Genomic DNA, 17481 nt, shown 5'->3' on the forward strand with positions numbered 1-17481 from the left:
TGGAAGTTCGGACCTGGCTTCTGTTTGACCGGCTGCCGTACTTACGGGCCGAATGTCGGCCGGTTTATATGGCACCGCCCGACACCCAGCCCGTAAATGCGGGGCTTTATAATTTGTGTTCTTACTAAAGCAGCCACAACCTGAGTAGAAATGCCTGTCTGCTTCCAGCCGCTGAAGAATGAAACTCTTGCTGTCTGTGTGGAGGCCTCTGCTGAGTAAGTTAGAGTTCTCCAATCAGCAGGGAGCATGACTCTTGCTGATTCAAGAACTTTAGTTACGACTCAGTAGGAGCATGTCAGACCTTTACAGAGAGATTGCTGCTTCCCCAAAGAGAGAAAGAATCCTTCTTTGCAGTATGCTGGCTGGGGACAGGCATTTCTATTCAGGCTGTGTAGAAGAAAAACAAACTATAGGACTACGAACAACATTTTTTTTTATGCACCTGGAATGTATTTACTTAATTTTTTAATTTGCGACTTGCATAGATTTCTTTTAAAAGAAGTTGCAAGCTGCAATCAAATCGTCAGTGCAAATTGCTGAAGTAGCGCGATTTCAAAGCCGCAACGGTGTGAACCAGGACCTAAATTAAACGCTCAGTTGGGCTTTAAATTCAGCCCTGTCTATCAATAACATGAATATCATTTTCAGTAAACTCTAATTCATACTGTGGGAAGAATATGTTTTTAATGCCTCCCAGCTGTACTGCCTTAATATGAAAACATTTTATCTCACGCATTCTCCTTCCTTGAGAACAACAATCAAATCCTCTAACTGTGGCTGCACTTTTACAATATTACGGTTTTCAGAATGACCAACAAAACTCGTCTTGTTCAATTTACAACACTTCCCCTTTGTCAACTTCACTTTTTTTTGGCTTTGATCCAGCCTGTAAGTAGAATAGGATACGCCTTGTTTAAGCTTATTTATTTTACATGTCGATAGCTTTTCTCCACCTCCTTTAGACATGCTAGAGCCATTCAGTCACTTCAAGAGCAAAACGTTTCAGACAGATGAGCTGTCCGCTACTCTCAGACATTTGCTGCTGCTTCCTTTTGGCTGCAGGACAGATTTAACCACCGTGTTGAATCTTCACATGGAGTTCTATCCTTGTTCCAACAGCCAAGCTATCCAAGGTAGCTACTCAGTCCTACCGGGAATCCTGCTGTTTTCCGCTGGAGTCATAGGGAATGCCCTAGCCATTTTTATCCTATGGCAACACAAGCTACGGGCAAATAAGAAAACCAGTGTTTTTTACATTTTGGTCACTGGTTTGACCATAACCAACCTGATGGGAAAATGCTTGGTCAGCCCAATGGTTCTTGCCGCCTACTCCAAAAATCAGACTTTGGTGGAGATGGTTGGAAACAGAAACCTCTGTGATGTTTTCAGCTTCCTCATGATATTCTTTGGTTTGGCACCAATGCTCATTCTTTTGGCAATGGGTCTAGACTGTTGGATTGCCCTTGCTTACCCATTCTTCTACCACAACTACATCACCAAACGCGTTGGTCTGTTGGTTCCGGGCATTGTCTACATCTTCAGTGCCGTGTTCTGCTCTTTGCCTTTTATGGGCTTCGGGAAATTTGAGCAGTATTGTCCTGGAACTTGGTGCTTCATTCAGATGTCTGTTGAGGGTTCAAAGCCTGAGGTCCTGGCTTATACCGTGTTCTATGGGACCATTATGGGAATTTTCGTTTTGGCAATCATCGCCTGTAACGTGGCTATAATGAGACGCCTTTACCTAATGTACCAGATTCAAAGCCAGAGGAATTGCAAATCTGGAGCGAAAGGAGAATTTGTTAAGCAAGCAGGGATGGAAGAGATGGATCATCTTATCCTCTTGGCAGTCATGACCGTTCTCTTTACCGTGTGCTCACTTCCTTTAACTGTATGTATTGCCAAAATAATTGGGTTACATAAGGTGTGCTACTGTTTAACCACAAGAAGTGGCATAAATCAGCTCTTTACTTTGTAACAGGGAATATCAACGTTTTATTTATGTCTGTTTAGAAAAAGCACACACAAATTTTCTTCTAACAATGATTCCAATTATGCACTTAACTCTTTTCATACAATAATATCTATTATAATACTACAAGAATGGTTACAATACTCTTTTTGTGAAAGGAAACAGGTCACGTAGGTGAAGGATAGAAACCAACTGCATTACCTAAAAATTCTCTCAAGTACCTGTCATATCTCACGTATAGGTTTGTGTGCACCTAAGGAGCCCCCTGATCCTGGGCACAATGCCCATATTGGATTCAACTTCTGCTCTTATTTGGAGCCCTGCCATGCCCCTGCAATCTAACTACTGAACCTCAGTGGCCAATATCTGTGCTCTAATTAGCCCTCAAGGTAGTTGGGGATATAGAGAAGAGCCAAGTCAAAGCTGAAGTCAAGGACTGTACTCCTGGAATTGGGGGTACAATGGGAGTACAGAGAAAACACAACTTGATCTGACAGATTATTGAAGGTGCATTTTTATCATGCATATCCTCTTTGCATTCATACATCATTCACAGGACAGGTTCACTTTAAAGAATGCCAGTCCAGTTAATGTGTATGTCTAGACAGTTTTGGATAAAATTTGGATCGAGTGTAGAAGGAGTAGAGCCCCAGTCGGGTTTTTACTTCTTTTCAAGGCCCTGTTGAGAGATTTACCTTCTATTTCTGTCATGGGAACAATTATTTCATTAGACATGAGTTAGGGAAAATATTCAACTGCAACACAGACTGAAATAATAATATTTTTGGCAGAGTATTTAAAAAGCTAGATCCCCTATCAGCTATTTATTGCTGTCTGTATCCATGTTGCAGATTCTTCATATGTTTAGTCTGGTGAAACCATTGTCATTGAGACCGTTAACCACTTGCCGACCGACGCAAGTACATATACTGCGGCGATCAGCCCCGGCCAGGCAAAGTGACGTACTAGTACGTCACTAGACTGTCACTGGCTTGTGAGCCAATAGCGGGCGGCCGCGCGCCCGCTGAGGCGTGCGCCCGCCGCGGCTCGTTCCCTAAGAAGTCAGTGCGTGTGACCGGCGGACCCGATGCCCGCCGGTCACTCGCGATCGTTCGCCGGGAAGGGAGAAAGGCAGGCGGCTAGAAAGGCAAGCCCCCTGTCATTCTCCCCTGTGTAAAAATGGAGATCAGACGGTTCTACTATGTAGGACCGTTGATCTCTGTTTTTACACTAGTAGCCATGTCCCATCACAGTTAGAAACACGCCCCTAGGACACACTTAACCCCTCCCTCTCCAATAGTTAACCCCTTCCCTGCCAGTGTCATTTTTACAGTAACAGTGCATATGTATAGCACTGATTACTGCAGTAATGTCACTGGTAACCCCAAAAGTGTCAAAAATGTCAGTCAAGGCTCCGATCTGTCCGCCGCAATGTCGCAGTCCCACAAAAAAATCGCAGATCGCCGCCATTACTCGTTAAAAAAAAAACACCAAAAATGACAAAAATCTTTCCCTTTGTTAGTAAACGCGATAACTTTTGCGCAAACCAATCAAAATACGCTTTTTGCGATTTTTTTTACCAAACATATGTAGCATAAAACAAATTGGCCGAAAATGTTAAAAAATTTTGATTTTTACATTTTTTTTGGGGAATTTCATATAAAAAAATGTGAAAAATATTGTTATTTTTGCAAAATTGACGCTCTTTTTTTGTTTATAGCGCATGATCAAAAAATCACACAGGTGATCAAATACCACCAAAAGAAAGCTCTGTTTGTGGGAAAAAAAGGACATCAAATTCGTTTAGGTACAGTGTCGCACGACCGCGCAATTGTCCGTTAAAGTCACGCAGTAAAAAATCGCAAAAAAAACCCTGGTCAGGAAGGGGGTAAAATCTTCCGGGGCTTAAGTGGTTAAGATGATATACCAAAGGAGATGAGAGCCTTCCACAATAAATTGAGTGAACATTCACTTCCCATACCTAATCATGTTCAAATAAAATAAGTAAACATTAATTTGTTTTTCATATTTATTATGAGAGGATTCTAAACTCCTTTAGTAAATAAGCCTGGTGAGTATCAGTAAGTAGAGGGAAATGTGTTTAATTCTTTAATGGATAGCAGTAAAAACTTGAAAGAGGTTCCATTCCTTCCCACGGTATCCAAAACAAAAAACATAAAGTTTTGGATAAATAAAGTATATTGAAGAGAGAATCTCGAATGTTATACTGCGCTATTAACCTTTAAATTGAACATCTTCTTGACATACCATTGTGCAATATTAGTAAAAGGTTAAAAGAGTGCTGGGTTATATATAGTGATATAAAATAACTTACACAAAAATAATGAAAAGAATTGTGTATCCAAACAAACAATATATCATACGATCGTATCCAAATAGAAATATCCACACCTCTTTTAACTATTTTCTATTATTGCACAACAATATATTGAGTGCCGGTTCACATTTGTGCGATCACAGAGATCGCATGTAATTCGGAGTGCACTGCGATTACATGCGATCTCTGTGCGGTGCAAATTTCAGCCATACAGTTTGTATGGCTGAGTTCACACCGCAATCGTACTAGACACGCACAGGACCCTTTTTTTTATCTGCAGCAGAATCGGATCGCATGGTGGTTCACACCAGTGTGATCCGTTTCTATGCGAACTTTCAGATCGCACTGCGATATGCGATCTCAACTGGGGGTGTCATTAACTTTTAATTGACACCCCCTGCGTATCGCATATGGCAGTGTGAACTCCCAGGGGTGCGGATGCGATGCGGGTACACGCTGTATATTCGCAGCATTTCCGCATCGCATAAATGTGAACCGGGACTCAAGAGCAGTTGACATCACCCAAAAAAAACAAAAAAAAAAACAACAGATGAAAGGTTTACCTTTTACAGCCCATTCACATTAGCGCGACTTGTCAGGCAACTTGTCAGCCTGACAAGTCGCGCTCCTTCGCGGTCCATTGACCGCTACAGGACCCGATCTAATAGGAGCGACACAAGTCGCTCCGACTTAGAAAAAGGGTCCTGTACTATTTTGGGGCGACCTCGGAGCGACTTGCATAGACTTCCATTATGTGAAGTCCCTGCAAGTCGCTCCGAAGTCATGGTGCAATGTAATGCACAAGTCGCCCCCGAAGTAGTAAGGAGTCGTGTCGCGCTAATGTGAACCGGCTCTTAAGGGCGGAACAGCTAACATGTATCATTAGTACCTGACCATCACTAATGATGGAGTTGATTTATTTAAGGCATATAGACTGTGCTCTTTGCAAGAAGGGCAGTTGCTCCAGAGCTTAATAAATGAAGTGAAGCTTAAATTGTTACTAAACCCACAACAGTAAAATCTGTCTGTATATGCAGTAAAGCATGCTTGTTATACTCACTGTGGAACCTAAGGGGTTAATCATCCGCATTGTGTAAAAAGGCTGTTTGAGCCTGTCTTCTCTGATCCTCCCCTTTTTCCATTGTCCCCAATCCATCTCCTGATAAGACAGAGTCTTTGGAGTCACTCTGCATATGCTCAGTTTGGTGTGCATTGCTAAATAGTTTTTTTTTTTCTTGGGAGGGTGCATGTGATCAGTACAGGGCCAATCAGTACTATCCAGACAGAGAGTGAGAGGTCCTGCAGGCCCATAGGAAAGTCAGAATAGAATGAAATCTCCTCCTACAAGCTTTAATCAAACACTGATACAAGTCTCAAGATTGTATTATACTGCTGATGAGAAAATGTATTTAGCAGTTTATATTTCCTAAAATAATTGCATTTCCATGTTCTGTGTACTGTGGGAGACCAGATATAGTGAATGAAGGCTCCTAGGTTTTGTAACACTTTGCAAATACCATACAATCACATGCAAGGGAAATAGAAAAAAAACATGTTTTGCTTGCACATGATTGGACGAGGGAAGTCACCAGAGCTTTTCCTCATTTACTGAACTATGGAGCAACTGCAATTGCAAAGTGCATGGTCTATTTGTCTTTAGCAAATCAACTTGATTGCTTGTATGCACAGCACCTTAGCTACACGATACTAATTTGTAGAGCACAACAGAAGAGATCACAAATTGTTTCCTAATGCATGTTTTTTTTTTCCAATTTGTGGTGTCATCAGATGTGCCTTGCTTGAATGGTATCACACAGAAACATAAACTCAAGCATCTGTACATGCACCTGTCAGAGAAAAGCATGCAGACACAATAAATACTATTCAGTTCTATGGGAATGGTTAACATGTTTTCAAAATGACAATGAGGTGGGATTTTAGTGGCTATTTTAGAGTTAAATTGGTCATAATTAACAAAAAGCATACAGGATCATATCACCATATCCAGCCAAATGTTTATTAGCATCCAGGCGGCTGTTCAATTTATTGACATCGCCTGCAGTGCACTGTGCATGATAAATAGTTAATAAGTTGTTCTCTTCCCTTCATCTAGCATAGCTCATAATGTGAAATAGGTATTCCTGGGTATAAAGTAATTTCCTGGGTGGAATTATAATGGCTTTAAGGCTTTAGGCTTTCATAGATCTCGTGACAAACATATAATTTGTTTTTTTTATTACACAGCTTGTATATAATAGTGCTTAGGGGAGCGCTTCTTTAGCGACTCCATGTACTGTTGTTCCAAACATTTTGGAGAACAAACCCCAGATCTTCTAATGATGTAGGCTACCTTAAATCCTTCTGTCTCTTCATGTAATCACAGACAGATTCCATGATGTTGAGACCAGGGCTCTGCGGGGGCCAAACCATCACTTCCAGGACTCCTTGTTCTTTATGCTGAAGATACACTATATTGTCAAAAGTATTGGGATGCCGGCCTTTACACGCACATGAACTTCAATGGCATCCCAGTCTCAGTCTGTAGAGTTCAATATTGAGTTGGCCCACCCGTTGCAGCTATAACAGCTTCAACTATTTTGGGAATGCTGTGCACAAGGTTTAGGAGTGTGTCTATGGGAATGTTTGACCATTCTTCCAGAAGCGCATTTGTGAGGTCAGGCACTGATGTTGGACGAGAAGGCCTGGCTCGCAGTCTCTGCTGTAATTCATCCGAAAGGCATTCCATCGGGTTGCGGTCAGGACTCTGCAAGCCAGTCAAGTTCCTCCACCCAAAACTCGCTCATCCATGTCTTTATGGACCTTGCTTTGTGCACTGGTGCGCAGTCATGTTGGAACAGGAAGGGGCCATCCCTACAAAGTTGGGAGCATGAAATTGTCCAAAATGTCTTGGTATGCTGACGCTGACTTCAACCCAATAGAACACCTTTAGGATGATTTTGAGCAAAGACTGTGAGCCAGCCTTTCTTGTCCAACATCAGTGCCTGACCTCACAAATGCGCTTGTGGAAGAATGGAAAAACATTCCCATAGACACACTCCTAAACCTTGTGGACAGCCTTCCCAGAAGAGTTGAAGCTGCAATAACTGCAAAGGGTGGGCCAACAATATTGAACTCTACAGACTAAAGCCTCATACACATGTACCGATCGTCGGCCGAACGATCGACCGTCTTTTGTTCAGGGCTGTCGTGTCTGTTGAAAACTGCAAAAGACTGCACACAAATTTTGTCGGCCAACAACAGCCGACTGCAGGAGTGATGTCATGTGATGGTTAACTTTCCTTGTCTTTTTTCTTCTCTGAGCATGCCCAGTCTTGCTAATCTGCTGTCTGTCAGCCGAAATCTGTACTGACTGGCGAACAATCGGCCGTTCTGGTGTTGGCCAACAAAAATTTTAATGCCTGCACGACAGATTCTGTTCGGCCGAAAATGCGCTGTCGGCTGTCGGAAGCATCATACTAACAAGCCTACAATCGGCCGATCGGTCGTCGGCCGAATATTTACGACCGACAATCGGTACATGTGTACGGGGCTTAAGACTGGAATGCCATCAAAGTTCATGAGCGTGTAAAGGCAGGCGTCCCAATACTTTTGACAATATAGTGTGTATCTATACTCACCGGCCACTTTATTAGGTACACCTTGCTAATACCGGGTTGGACCCCCTTTTGCCTTCAGAACTGCCTTCATTCTTCGTGGCATAGATTCAACAAGGTGTTGGAAACATTCCTCAGATTTTTGTTCAAATTGACATGATAGCATCACTCAGTTGCTGCAGATTTGTCGGCTGCACATCTATGATGCGAATCTCCAATTCCACCACATCCCAAAGGTGCTCTATTGCACTGATGTTGGACAAGAAGGCCTGGCTCACAGTCTTTGCTCGAAATCATCCTAAAGGTCTTCAATCATGTTGAGGTTAGCATCAGCATACCAAGACATTATGGACAATTTTATGTTCCTTTTCCTCCTGAACTTTGTGGGAACAGTTTGGGGATGGCCCCTTCCTGTTCTAACATGATTGCGCACCAGTGCACAAAGCAAGGTCCATAAAGACATGTATGTGTGGAGGCCATTGGAGTACAGGGACCTCATTGTCATTTTGAAGAAACCAGTGGTGAGATGATTGGAGCTTTGTGACATGGTGCATTATCCTGCTGGAAGGAGCCATCAGAAGATGGGGACACTGTAGTCATAAAGGGATGGACATGGTCAGCAACAACACTCAGGTAGGTCGTGGCCTTTTAAACAATGCTTGGTTGGTACCAAGGAGCCCAAAGTGTGCCAAGAAATTATCCCCACACCATTACACCACCAGCCAGAACCATTGATACAAGGCAGGATGGATGTAATAGGACTGACGCACAATGTGCTTGCGTTGTTCCATCAGTATACGGCTTCCTCCAGTCTTGAACATAGATATCAGATATTCTAGACACCCCCCATACAAAGCTAGCCGACAACTTAGCTTGTATAAGTTCTGGAAAGTTTTATTGAACAAACTCACACACAATATATACCATAGAGAAGGACATCCCCCTCCTGATCCAGATTACCCCACCAGGTCAGGTGCCTGATTACATTATCCTATGCAGATGAAATTGTGTACAGAAATATAATTAACCTGAACTAATTATGTAGCCATCTAGACAGAAACAATAGGTGAATTGGAATGCAGACCCAGACAATGTTATCATTAACATGTTAATTAATTCAGCACTGCAACAAGGCTAAAACAAAATACATTACACATTATCATGTAGAAAAACAGAACCCACAGTAGACAATAGGTGAGTAAATCAGCATAATCAACAATGTGTGGAAGACAGATGGTTGAGCTGATGATATTAGCATCTGCTATGAGTCTGACTTTCTTGGGGAGACATGGACTTAAATCCAAAGTAACATTACTCCAAGGGCCCCACATATAGTGTCTGTCTTTCATACCCATTGACAGTGACTACCGTCACAATAGATCCATGCTTTAATATTGTTTAAACCAAATGCTACCATCTGAATGTCGCAGATGAAATGGAGACGCATCAGACCAGGCAGAATTTTTCCATTCTTCTGTTGTCCAATTTTGGTGAGCCTGTGAGGATTGTAGCTTCAGTTTCCTGTTCTTAGCTGACAGGAGTGGCACCCAGTGCGGTCTTCTGCTGCTGTAGCCCATCTGCTTCAAGGTTTGATGTGTTGTGCATTCAGAGGTGGTATTCTGCATACCTTGGTTGTAACGAGTGGTTAATTGAGTTACTGTTGCCTTTCTATCATCTGGAACCAGTCTACCCATTCTCCTCTAACCTCTGACGTTCAACAAGGCATTTTCCTCCACACAGCTGCCGCTCATTGGATATTTTCTCTTTTTCTGACAATTCTCTGTAAACCCGAGAGATGGTTTGTGTGTGAAAATCCCAGTAGATAAGCAGTTTTTGAAATACTCAGACCAGCCCGTCTGGCACAATTCAAAGTCATTTAGATCCCCATTCTTCCCCATTCTGATGCACGGTTAGAACCTCAGCAAGTCATCTTCACCACATTTAGATGCCTAAATTCATTGAGTTGCTAAAGTGGCTGATAGATAGATAGATAGATAGATAGATAGATAGATAGATAGATAGATAGATAGATAGATAGATAGATAGATAGATAGATAGATAGATAGATAGATAGATAGATAGATAGATAGATAGATAGATAGATAGATAGATAGATAGATAGATAGATAGATAGATAGATAGATAGATAGATAGATAGATAGATAGATAGATAGATAGATAGGGTCCTCTGTTCTTTGCCTCAACCTCCATAAGAAATCCAGCCCCTCTGATACATTAGGTTGAGTGAACAAATCATGCAATACAGCAGAAAATCACTAAAAGTAATATCTGGAAACCATTAGTACTACCATGTCCAAGAAAACAGGCACTAAACAAGTTAGTAAAGGCAAAATTAATATACAAAATTGTCACCCGAAACAGTGGGTAGAGAGGCAAACATGAAAATGGATTAACTAAGGAAATAACACAATTTAGCATACAGAGTGATTAGTAATAAGGATTAGGCATAAAATGACACTTGGCTTCCAGATCAGCATAAACATTAGCAAGTTCACCTAGAGTGCAGCAGCGGGCAGTAATGAAGCTTGATTTACTGAGTATAGGAGACTATAATTATGAAGTGCATTAATGGCGACTATGCTGGGTCTAGACTGACTGGATGGGCACTGTCTGTAAAAATAAAAAAAGGGAGAAAGGGCCAAAGGGGTCTTGCAGTATCAGTTTGCTGGAGGGACAGTCCTTTATATTGTTCTTCTGTTGGCTATTGGTGGGGGCACTTTAACCTCCCTGGCGGTCTGATTATGTCAGTATTTTTGAATGTCAAAGTGGTACATTGTTTTGAATGGAAATTTGTTGTTTTATATTTTAGGCCAGTAATTCTTAGGAATAACTCACTTAAACCTGTCCAAACAAGAGTCTAGTAGACATCCTGGGTATGATAACATTTTAAACAGGAAATCATAAATTATAATATAATAATAATACATTTAATTCAATAATGTATTCAAACCAAAAACACTGAAGTGTGTCCAAACAAGGGTGCAATATTACTAGTCACTAATACTAGACACTGCATATTGGTTTAGTAAACATCCAGGGTATGACAAAATTTTGAACCATGGGACTGCACAAAGTCCGACGTCACAATCGGACAATGGAACCCAGTTTACTTTCTGATTTTCTTTCCACTGTCATCTCGCTTTGAGCAACAAACTACGCACATCCTTGTAGGTGCTGACTTTTTCTCGGTTGGTGGGATGTAGTCCATGAAGTGACGGCCAGTCAGGCGTTCAGGGTTGACAACGCCAACAGCACGACGTCCAGCTCTATTCACAGCCATTGATGGTGTTTGGTGGTTCACAAAGATACGTTCAGCAACTTACCATATGAAGTCCGAACGAATCACAGGCTTGTCATTCTTTTTTTTGAGCAGAATGTAGGTATTCCACAAGCATTGCTCAAGAAGATGTCTGAAGATCTTCTTGGTCTTGTAGTTCTTGTTTTGCTGTTTCCTCATTGCTGGGTAGAATATCATTGCTTGGCCTGCACCTCCCATGGTGTTATTGTAGTCTATCACTACTTCTGGCTTCATGATTTCTTTCCCACCTTTCGTACGTACCGTAATAGTGCAGATATTATGAACTGTACTCATTAGGCACACATATTTCTTGTCAGCAGTGCCATCATTTTGCCTTTCTGCCAGGCAACCATTTCTCCAGTCTTCAGCTTCTTATTGCCAAACATTGGCAGCATGTCACGCCGGTTAGCCCTTATAGTTCCATAGGCATCTGTTTTGTTTTGCAGAAGAAACTCATAAAGTTCAGCAGATGTATAAAAGTTGTCAGCTGTTAGGCAATAGCCCTGATTTAGCAATGGCTCAATGAGTAAAAGAACAGAAGATTTTGCTGTTCCATAGTTGCTGTATTTTGGATTGAATGTTGTTCCTTTTCCAGTGTAGCCAGTTGACAATTCACAAACCATGTAGGATTTTATGCCAAATCGTGCCCTCTTTGATGCAATGTATTGTACCCAGCTGAGGCTTCCCCTGTAGTCCATTAGACTTTCATCTATGCTGATTTCTCTTTCTGGCACATATCTCCTTTTGGAAATTCTTTAGAATAATTTGAAATACTTCCCAAATTTTCTTTTTGTGCAGGATGAATAGTTTCATCAAATTCTTCGTTGTTTTCGAAGTGTAAAAATTTCATGATCAGGGAAAATCTGTACTCTGACATGACTTTGCCAAAGAATGGCGTGACAAGTAATGTATTGGTTGTCCAATACCACTTCCTCTAGGGGTTTCCCCACCACTCCCTGAAGTATTATTAGGCCCAGAAATTTCAAAATGTCATCTTTGGTCACTGATTCCCACTTTCTGCTTCTAGGAAACTTCCGGTGCAGAGTAGCTAATTGTTGCTCTTTGTACCAGTTTGTCTCAGTAACAATTTTTTCAATAACCCCATTGGTCAGAAATAATTGTAAGTATGCCAAGGGGTTGTCATGTTCAACCTCTACTTTCATACCAGATGCTCCAGTAAAAGGGAATCTTGGCGGCGCTGCCTGATCCGTACCGCAGTCAATAGAGCACCAAGTTCGCACATCACTGAGCTCAGTCGCAGAATCTGCACTGTCGTCTCTTTTAGTGTCTGGTGACGAATTTCCACACTAATCATTATTGCTCAATTCTAGCTGGTCTAAAACCGCTTTTGACCTAAAGGGAAGCTTTTTGGATGCCATGAACAATCTCAAGTTTCCAGGCAGAAAGAACAACTTTCTAAAAGTGCAGGCAGGGCACTGGACAAAGCACTAGGGACAAAACTGATGTAAAATGGTTTGATACATTAATGTAATCCTAACAGATTACAATGTATTACAATGTATCATGTCATGTTTTGTTTACTTTTTTGAATTTCCCCCCCGGTTCCGCCCCTCCTGCATCGCCGGTGCTCGCAGGGAATGGAACCCGGAAGACGAATGCCGGCATCGGCCAGAAGACACTGCGGGAGGATATCAGTGGATTGTAGGGACAAGGTAAGTGTCACTACAGAGATAATACAGTGTAACCCCGAGTGTGGCTCGGGGTTACTGCTTTTGGTACTGAAAATGAATGGCGAGCAACACTCGGGATTACTGCCAAGGAGGTTAAGAGGTGGTGGTGCACTTAGCCACAGTTTTGGTAAACCAACATGCAGTAAATATGCGGTATAGGTGTGGTACAGGTGCAGTGTAGATGCAGGTAAAATGCAGTAACAGTTCGATATAACTAAAGTATAGGTTTGATATGCGTGCAGTATAGGTTTGGTAGAAGTGTGGTATAGATGCAGCATGGGTTGGATGCACTTGGTGTCCTGCTCTCAGTGGCTTAGTCTCTGCTGTCAGTGTCAGTGATGGGCAGATAGTTCTCTCACCAGTTCCCAGGATGCTGCTGTAGACAATCTCTGTAGAAGGAGGCCCCTCGGTCTCTTCCTGAAAATCTCCAGTGTTCAGCAGTGCAGGATCTGTGATGTGGGCGGTGCAGTGCTGCCCCAGGTGTCCTCACTCTCGCATCCCCACTGGGAGGTGAATACTCAGATAGAGGTTCTCTGCTCTTTCTCCTCTGCACCAAGAGGAAGAACTTGGCAAAAATCTTCTGCTTACTCCTCCTGCTGACCAGGGCACACTGGAATCTGTAGTACAGAAAGTCGTTCCTGTATTATATGGCTGCCAATTCAGACTACAATTCCCAGAATTACAAGTACCCTGCATTGAAGTCTATGGGGTTGCTTGGCTTTAGCTCTCCCCGTGCTGGCCAGAGAAAATTGGTGCAGCACAACATCAGTACAGTATCTCAGCAGTAAAGTAAACTGATTGTAAGGGCTCTTTCACACGGTCCGCCTCCATAGGCGGATCCGTGCTGCTCAGCGGGGGACCGGCGGATGACAACTCCGTCTCCACTTGCAGTGCGGAGAGGGAGGTGTCACAGCCCCCGCTGCTCTCTATGGGGAATCGGATGAGAGCGGACCGCCTGTCCGCTCTCATCCGCTCCCATCCGATCTGATCCCCAGGACGGATGGAAAATAGGGTGCGGATGGCAGCGGGTGTCAGCGGAGGTGTCTCCGCTGACATCCGCTGCTCCATAGGGCTGAATGGGGCATCCGATCAGATCCGCCTAAAAAACTGACAGGCGGATCTGATCGGACCGCCCGTGTGAAAGAGCCATAAAGAGGGAAATGTCTCCATGTATCTGTAGTCCAACACCAGGCTACATGCTGTATATTAGGAACGCTTTTAGAAACAGAAGTGTTATTAGTTTATTTTTATCAATTAAAGATAAACTTGGGCAATTTTTTTTCCCATGCAGTGTTGGCATAGCCCCACTTTATGGACCCTGCTTTGTGCACTGGTCCAAATAATTTGGTGGAGGGGGGATTATGGTGTGGGGTTGTTTTTCAGGGGTTGGGCTTGGCCCCAAGACATTTTGGACAATTTCATGCACCCAACTTTGTCGAAACAGTTTGGGGATGGCCCCTTCTTGTACCAAAATGACTGTGAACCAGTGCACAAAGCAAGCTCCAAAAAGACATGGATGAGCGAGTTTGAGGAAGAACTTGACTTGCCTTCACAGAGTCCTGACCTCAACCCGATAGAACACCTTTGGGATTAATTAGAGACTGCAAGCCAGGCTTTCTCGTCCAACATCAGTGCCTGACCTCACAAGTTTGCTTCTGGAAGATTGGTCAAACATTCTCATAGACACATTCCTATACCTTGTAGACAGCCATTGCAGAAGAGGTGAAGCTGTTATAGCTGCAAAGGTTGGGCCAACTCAATATTGAACCCTACGGACTAAGACTAGGATGCCATTAAAGTTCATGTGTGTGTAAAGGCAGGCGTCCCAATACTTTTGACAAGATAGTGTATCTCCTAATGACATTGGTTATACGTTTGGGGTTGTTGTCCTCCTGCATAATAAATCGGGGAGTAATTACACGCCTCCCTGATGGTATGGTATGATGGAAAAGTATCTGCCTGTAATTCTCAGCATTGAGGACACCATTTATCCCAACCAAATCTCCAATTCCATGTGCTGAAATGCAAACCCAAACTTGCAATGAACCTCCACCATGCTTTACTGTTGCCTGCAGACACTCATATTATATAGTTTTCCAGCTCTTTGGTAAACAAACTGCCTCCTGCTACAGCCAAATATTAAAATTTTTGACTCATTTGTCTAGAGCACCTGCTGCCATATTTTTTAGCACCCCAGTACCTATGTTTTTGTGCAAAGTTGAGTTGCTTAGCCTTGTTTCCATGTCAGAGGTATGGTTTTCTTGCTGCCATTCTTCCATAAGGTAAGGACCACTTCTGACCAGACTTCTCTGGACAGTAGATGGGTGTACCTAGGTCCCACAGGTTTCTGCCAGTTCTCTGCTAATGGCACTGCTGGATATTTTCTGATGTCAAAGTGAAATAAGCATGATGTGTCTTTCATCTGCTGCATTAAGTTTCCTTGGCTGACTGCATCTAAGGTCCTTAAAGTTGCGGGTTTCTTTGTGCTTCTTCAAAAGAATTTGAATGGCACATCTTGAGAACCCAGTCGACTTTTGAAATCTTTGCCTGGAGGAGACCTTGCTGATGCAATAGAACTACCCTGTATCTTTTTGTTGTGCTCAGTCTTGCCATGGTGTGTGACCTGTGGAAAAAAACGGTCTTCCACAATCTCACCTTAGTAGCAGAGTTAGGCTGTTCCTCAACCAGTTTTAAGCCTCCTACACACCTGTATTAGTTAATGTGTTTCAACCTACATATGAAATTGGTGATGATTAGTACCTGCTTGGTATATTGGTTAATCATACACCTGACTCTAATCCTACAAAATCCCTGACTTTGTGCAAGTGTACAAAGTGTGCAAGTGTAAGAATTGATGTTGGTTTAAAGCCAAAGGGTAGTCACACCAAATATGGATTTGATTTCGATTTTTCTTCTGTTCACTCACTTTGCATTTTGTAAATTGAAAAAAAAAAAAAGATTATAATATACATTTATTAAAGCATTCTTGCTTTGCAGCATTTCTGCTCACCTTGCACAGTATGCACAGTACTGGGTGTGGGTATTTGTATATATACAGGTGCATCTCATAAAATTAGAATATCATCAAAAAGTTAATTTATTTCAGTAATTCAATTCAAAAAGTGGAATTCATATACAGTGCATTGCGAAAGTATTCGTCCCCCTAGAACTTTTCGACCTCTTGCCACATTTCAGGCTTCAAACATAAAGATATAAAACTGTAATTTTTTGTGAAGAATCAACAACAAGTGGGACACAATCATGAAGTGGAACGAAATTTATTGGATATTTCAAACTTTTTTAACAAATAAAAAACTGAAAAATTGGGCGTGCAAAATTATTCAGCACCCTTAAGTTAATACTTTGTAGCGCCACCTTTTGTTGCGATTACAGCTGTAAGTCGCTTGGGGTATGTCTCTATCAGTTTTGCACATCGAAAGACTGACATTTTTGCCCATTCCTCCTTGCAAGACAGCTCGAGCTCAGTGAGGTTGGATGGAGAGCCTTTGTGAACAGCAGTTTTCAGTTCTTTCCACAGATTCTCGATTGGATTCAGGTCTGGACTTTGACTTGGCCATTCTAACACCTGGATATGTTTATTTGTGAACCATTCCATTGTAGATTTTGCTTTATGTTTTGGATCATTGTCTTGTTGGAAGACAAATCTCCGTCCCAGTCTCAGGTCTTTTGCAGACTCCATCAGGTTTTCTTCCAGAATGGTCCTGTATTTGGCTCCATCCATCTTCCCATCAATTTTAACCATCTTCCCTGTCCCTGCTGAAGAAAAGCAGGCTCAAACCATGATGCTGCCACCACCATGTTTGACAGTGGGGATGGTGTGTTCAGGGTGATGAGCTGTGTTGCTTTTACGCCAAACATAATGTTTTGCATTGTTGCCAAAAAGTTCGATTTTGGTTTCATATGACCAGAGCACCTTCTTCCACATGTTTGGTGTGTCTCCCAGGTGGCTTGTGGCAAACTTTAAACAACACTTTTTATGGATATCTTTAAGAAATGGCTTTCTTCTTGCCAGTCTTCCATAAAGGCCAGATTTGTGCAGTATACGACTGATTGTTGTCCTATGGACAGAGTCTCCCACCTCAGCTGTAGATCTCTGCAGTTCATCCAAAGCGATCTTGGGCTTCTTGGCTGCATCTCTGATCAGTCTTCTCCTTGTATGAGCTGAAAGTTTAGAGGGACGGCCAGGTCTTCGTAGATTTGCAGTGGTCTGATACTCCTTCCATTTCAATATTATCGCTTGCACAGTGCTCCTTGGGAAATCTTTTTGTACCCAAATCCAGCTTTAAACTTCTCCACAACAGTATCTCGGACCTGCTTGGTGTGTTCCTTGTTCTTCATGACGCTCTCTGTGCTTTAAACGGACCTCTGAGACTATCACAGTGCAGGTGCATTTATACAGAGACTTGATTACACACAGGTGGATTCTATTTATCATCATTAGTCATTTAGGCCAACATTGGATCATTCAGAGATCCTCACTGAACTTCTGGAGAGAGTTTGCTGCACTGAAAGTAAAGGGGCTGAATAAT

General features: G+C 42.4%; 1 protein-coding gene across 1 annotated transcript in view; it reads left to right on the forward strand.

Annotated features, from left to right (window-relative positions):
• Positions 1-948: 948 nt before the first annotated feature.
• Positions 949-17481, forward strand: part of LOC309543237 (prostaglandin D2 receptor-like) — a 115438-nt gene continuing 98905 nt past the window's right edge. Inside the window, exon 1 of the mRNA XM_082242687.1 lies at positions 949-1888. Within this exon, the coding sequence (XP_082098813.1) occupies positions 965-1888 (924 nt within the window). The 5' untranslated portion in view covers positions 949-964. The remainder of the gene's footprint in view (positions 1889-17481) is intronic.

The sequence above is a fragment of the Pelophylax lessonae genome (assembly GCF_965119305.1).
Source record: "Pelophylax lessonae genome assembly, chromosome: 13".
Taxonomy (NCBI): domain Eukaryota; kingdom Metazoa; phylum Chordata; class Amphibia; order Anura; family Ranidae; genus Pelophylax; species Pelophylax lessonae.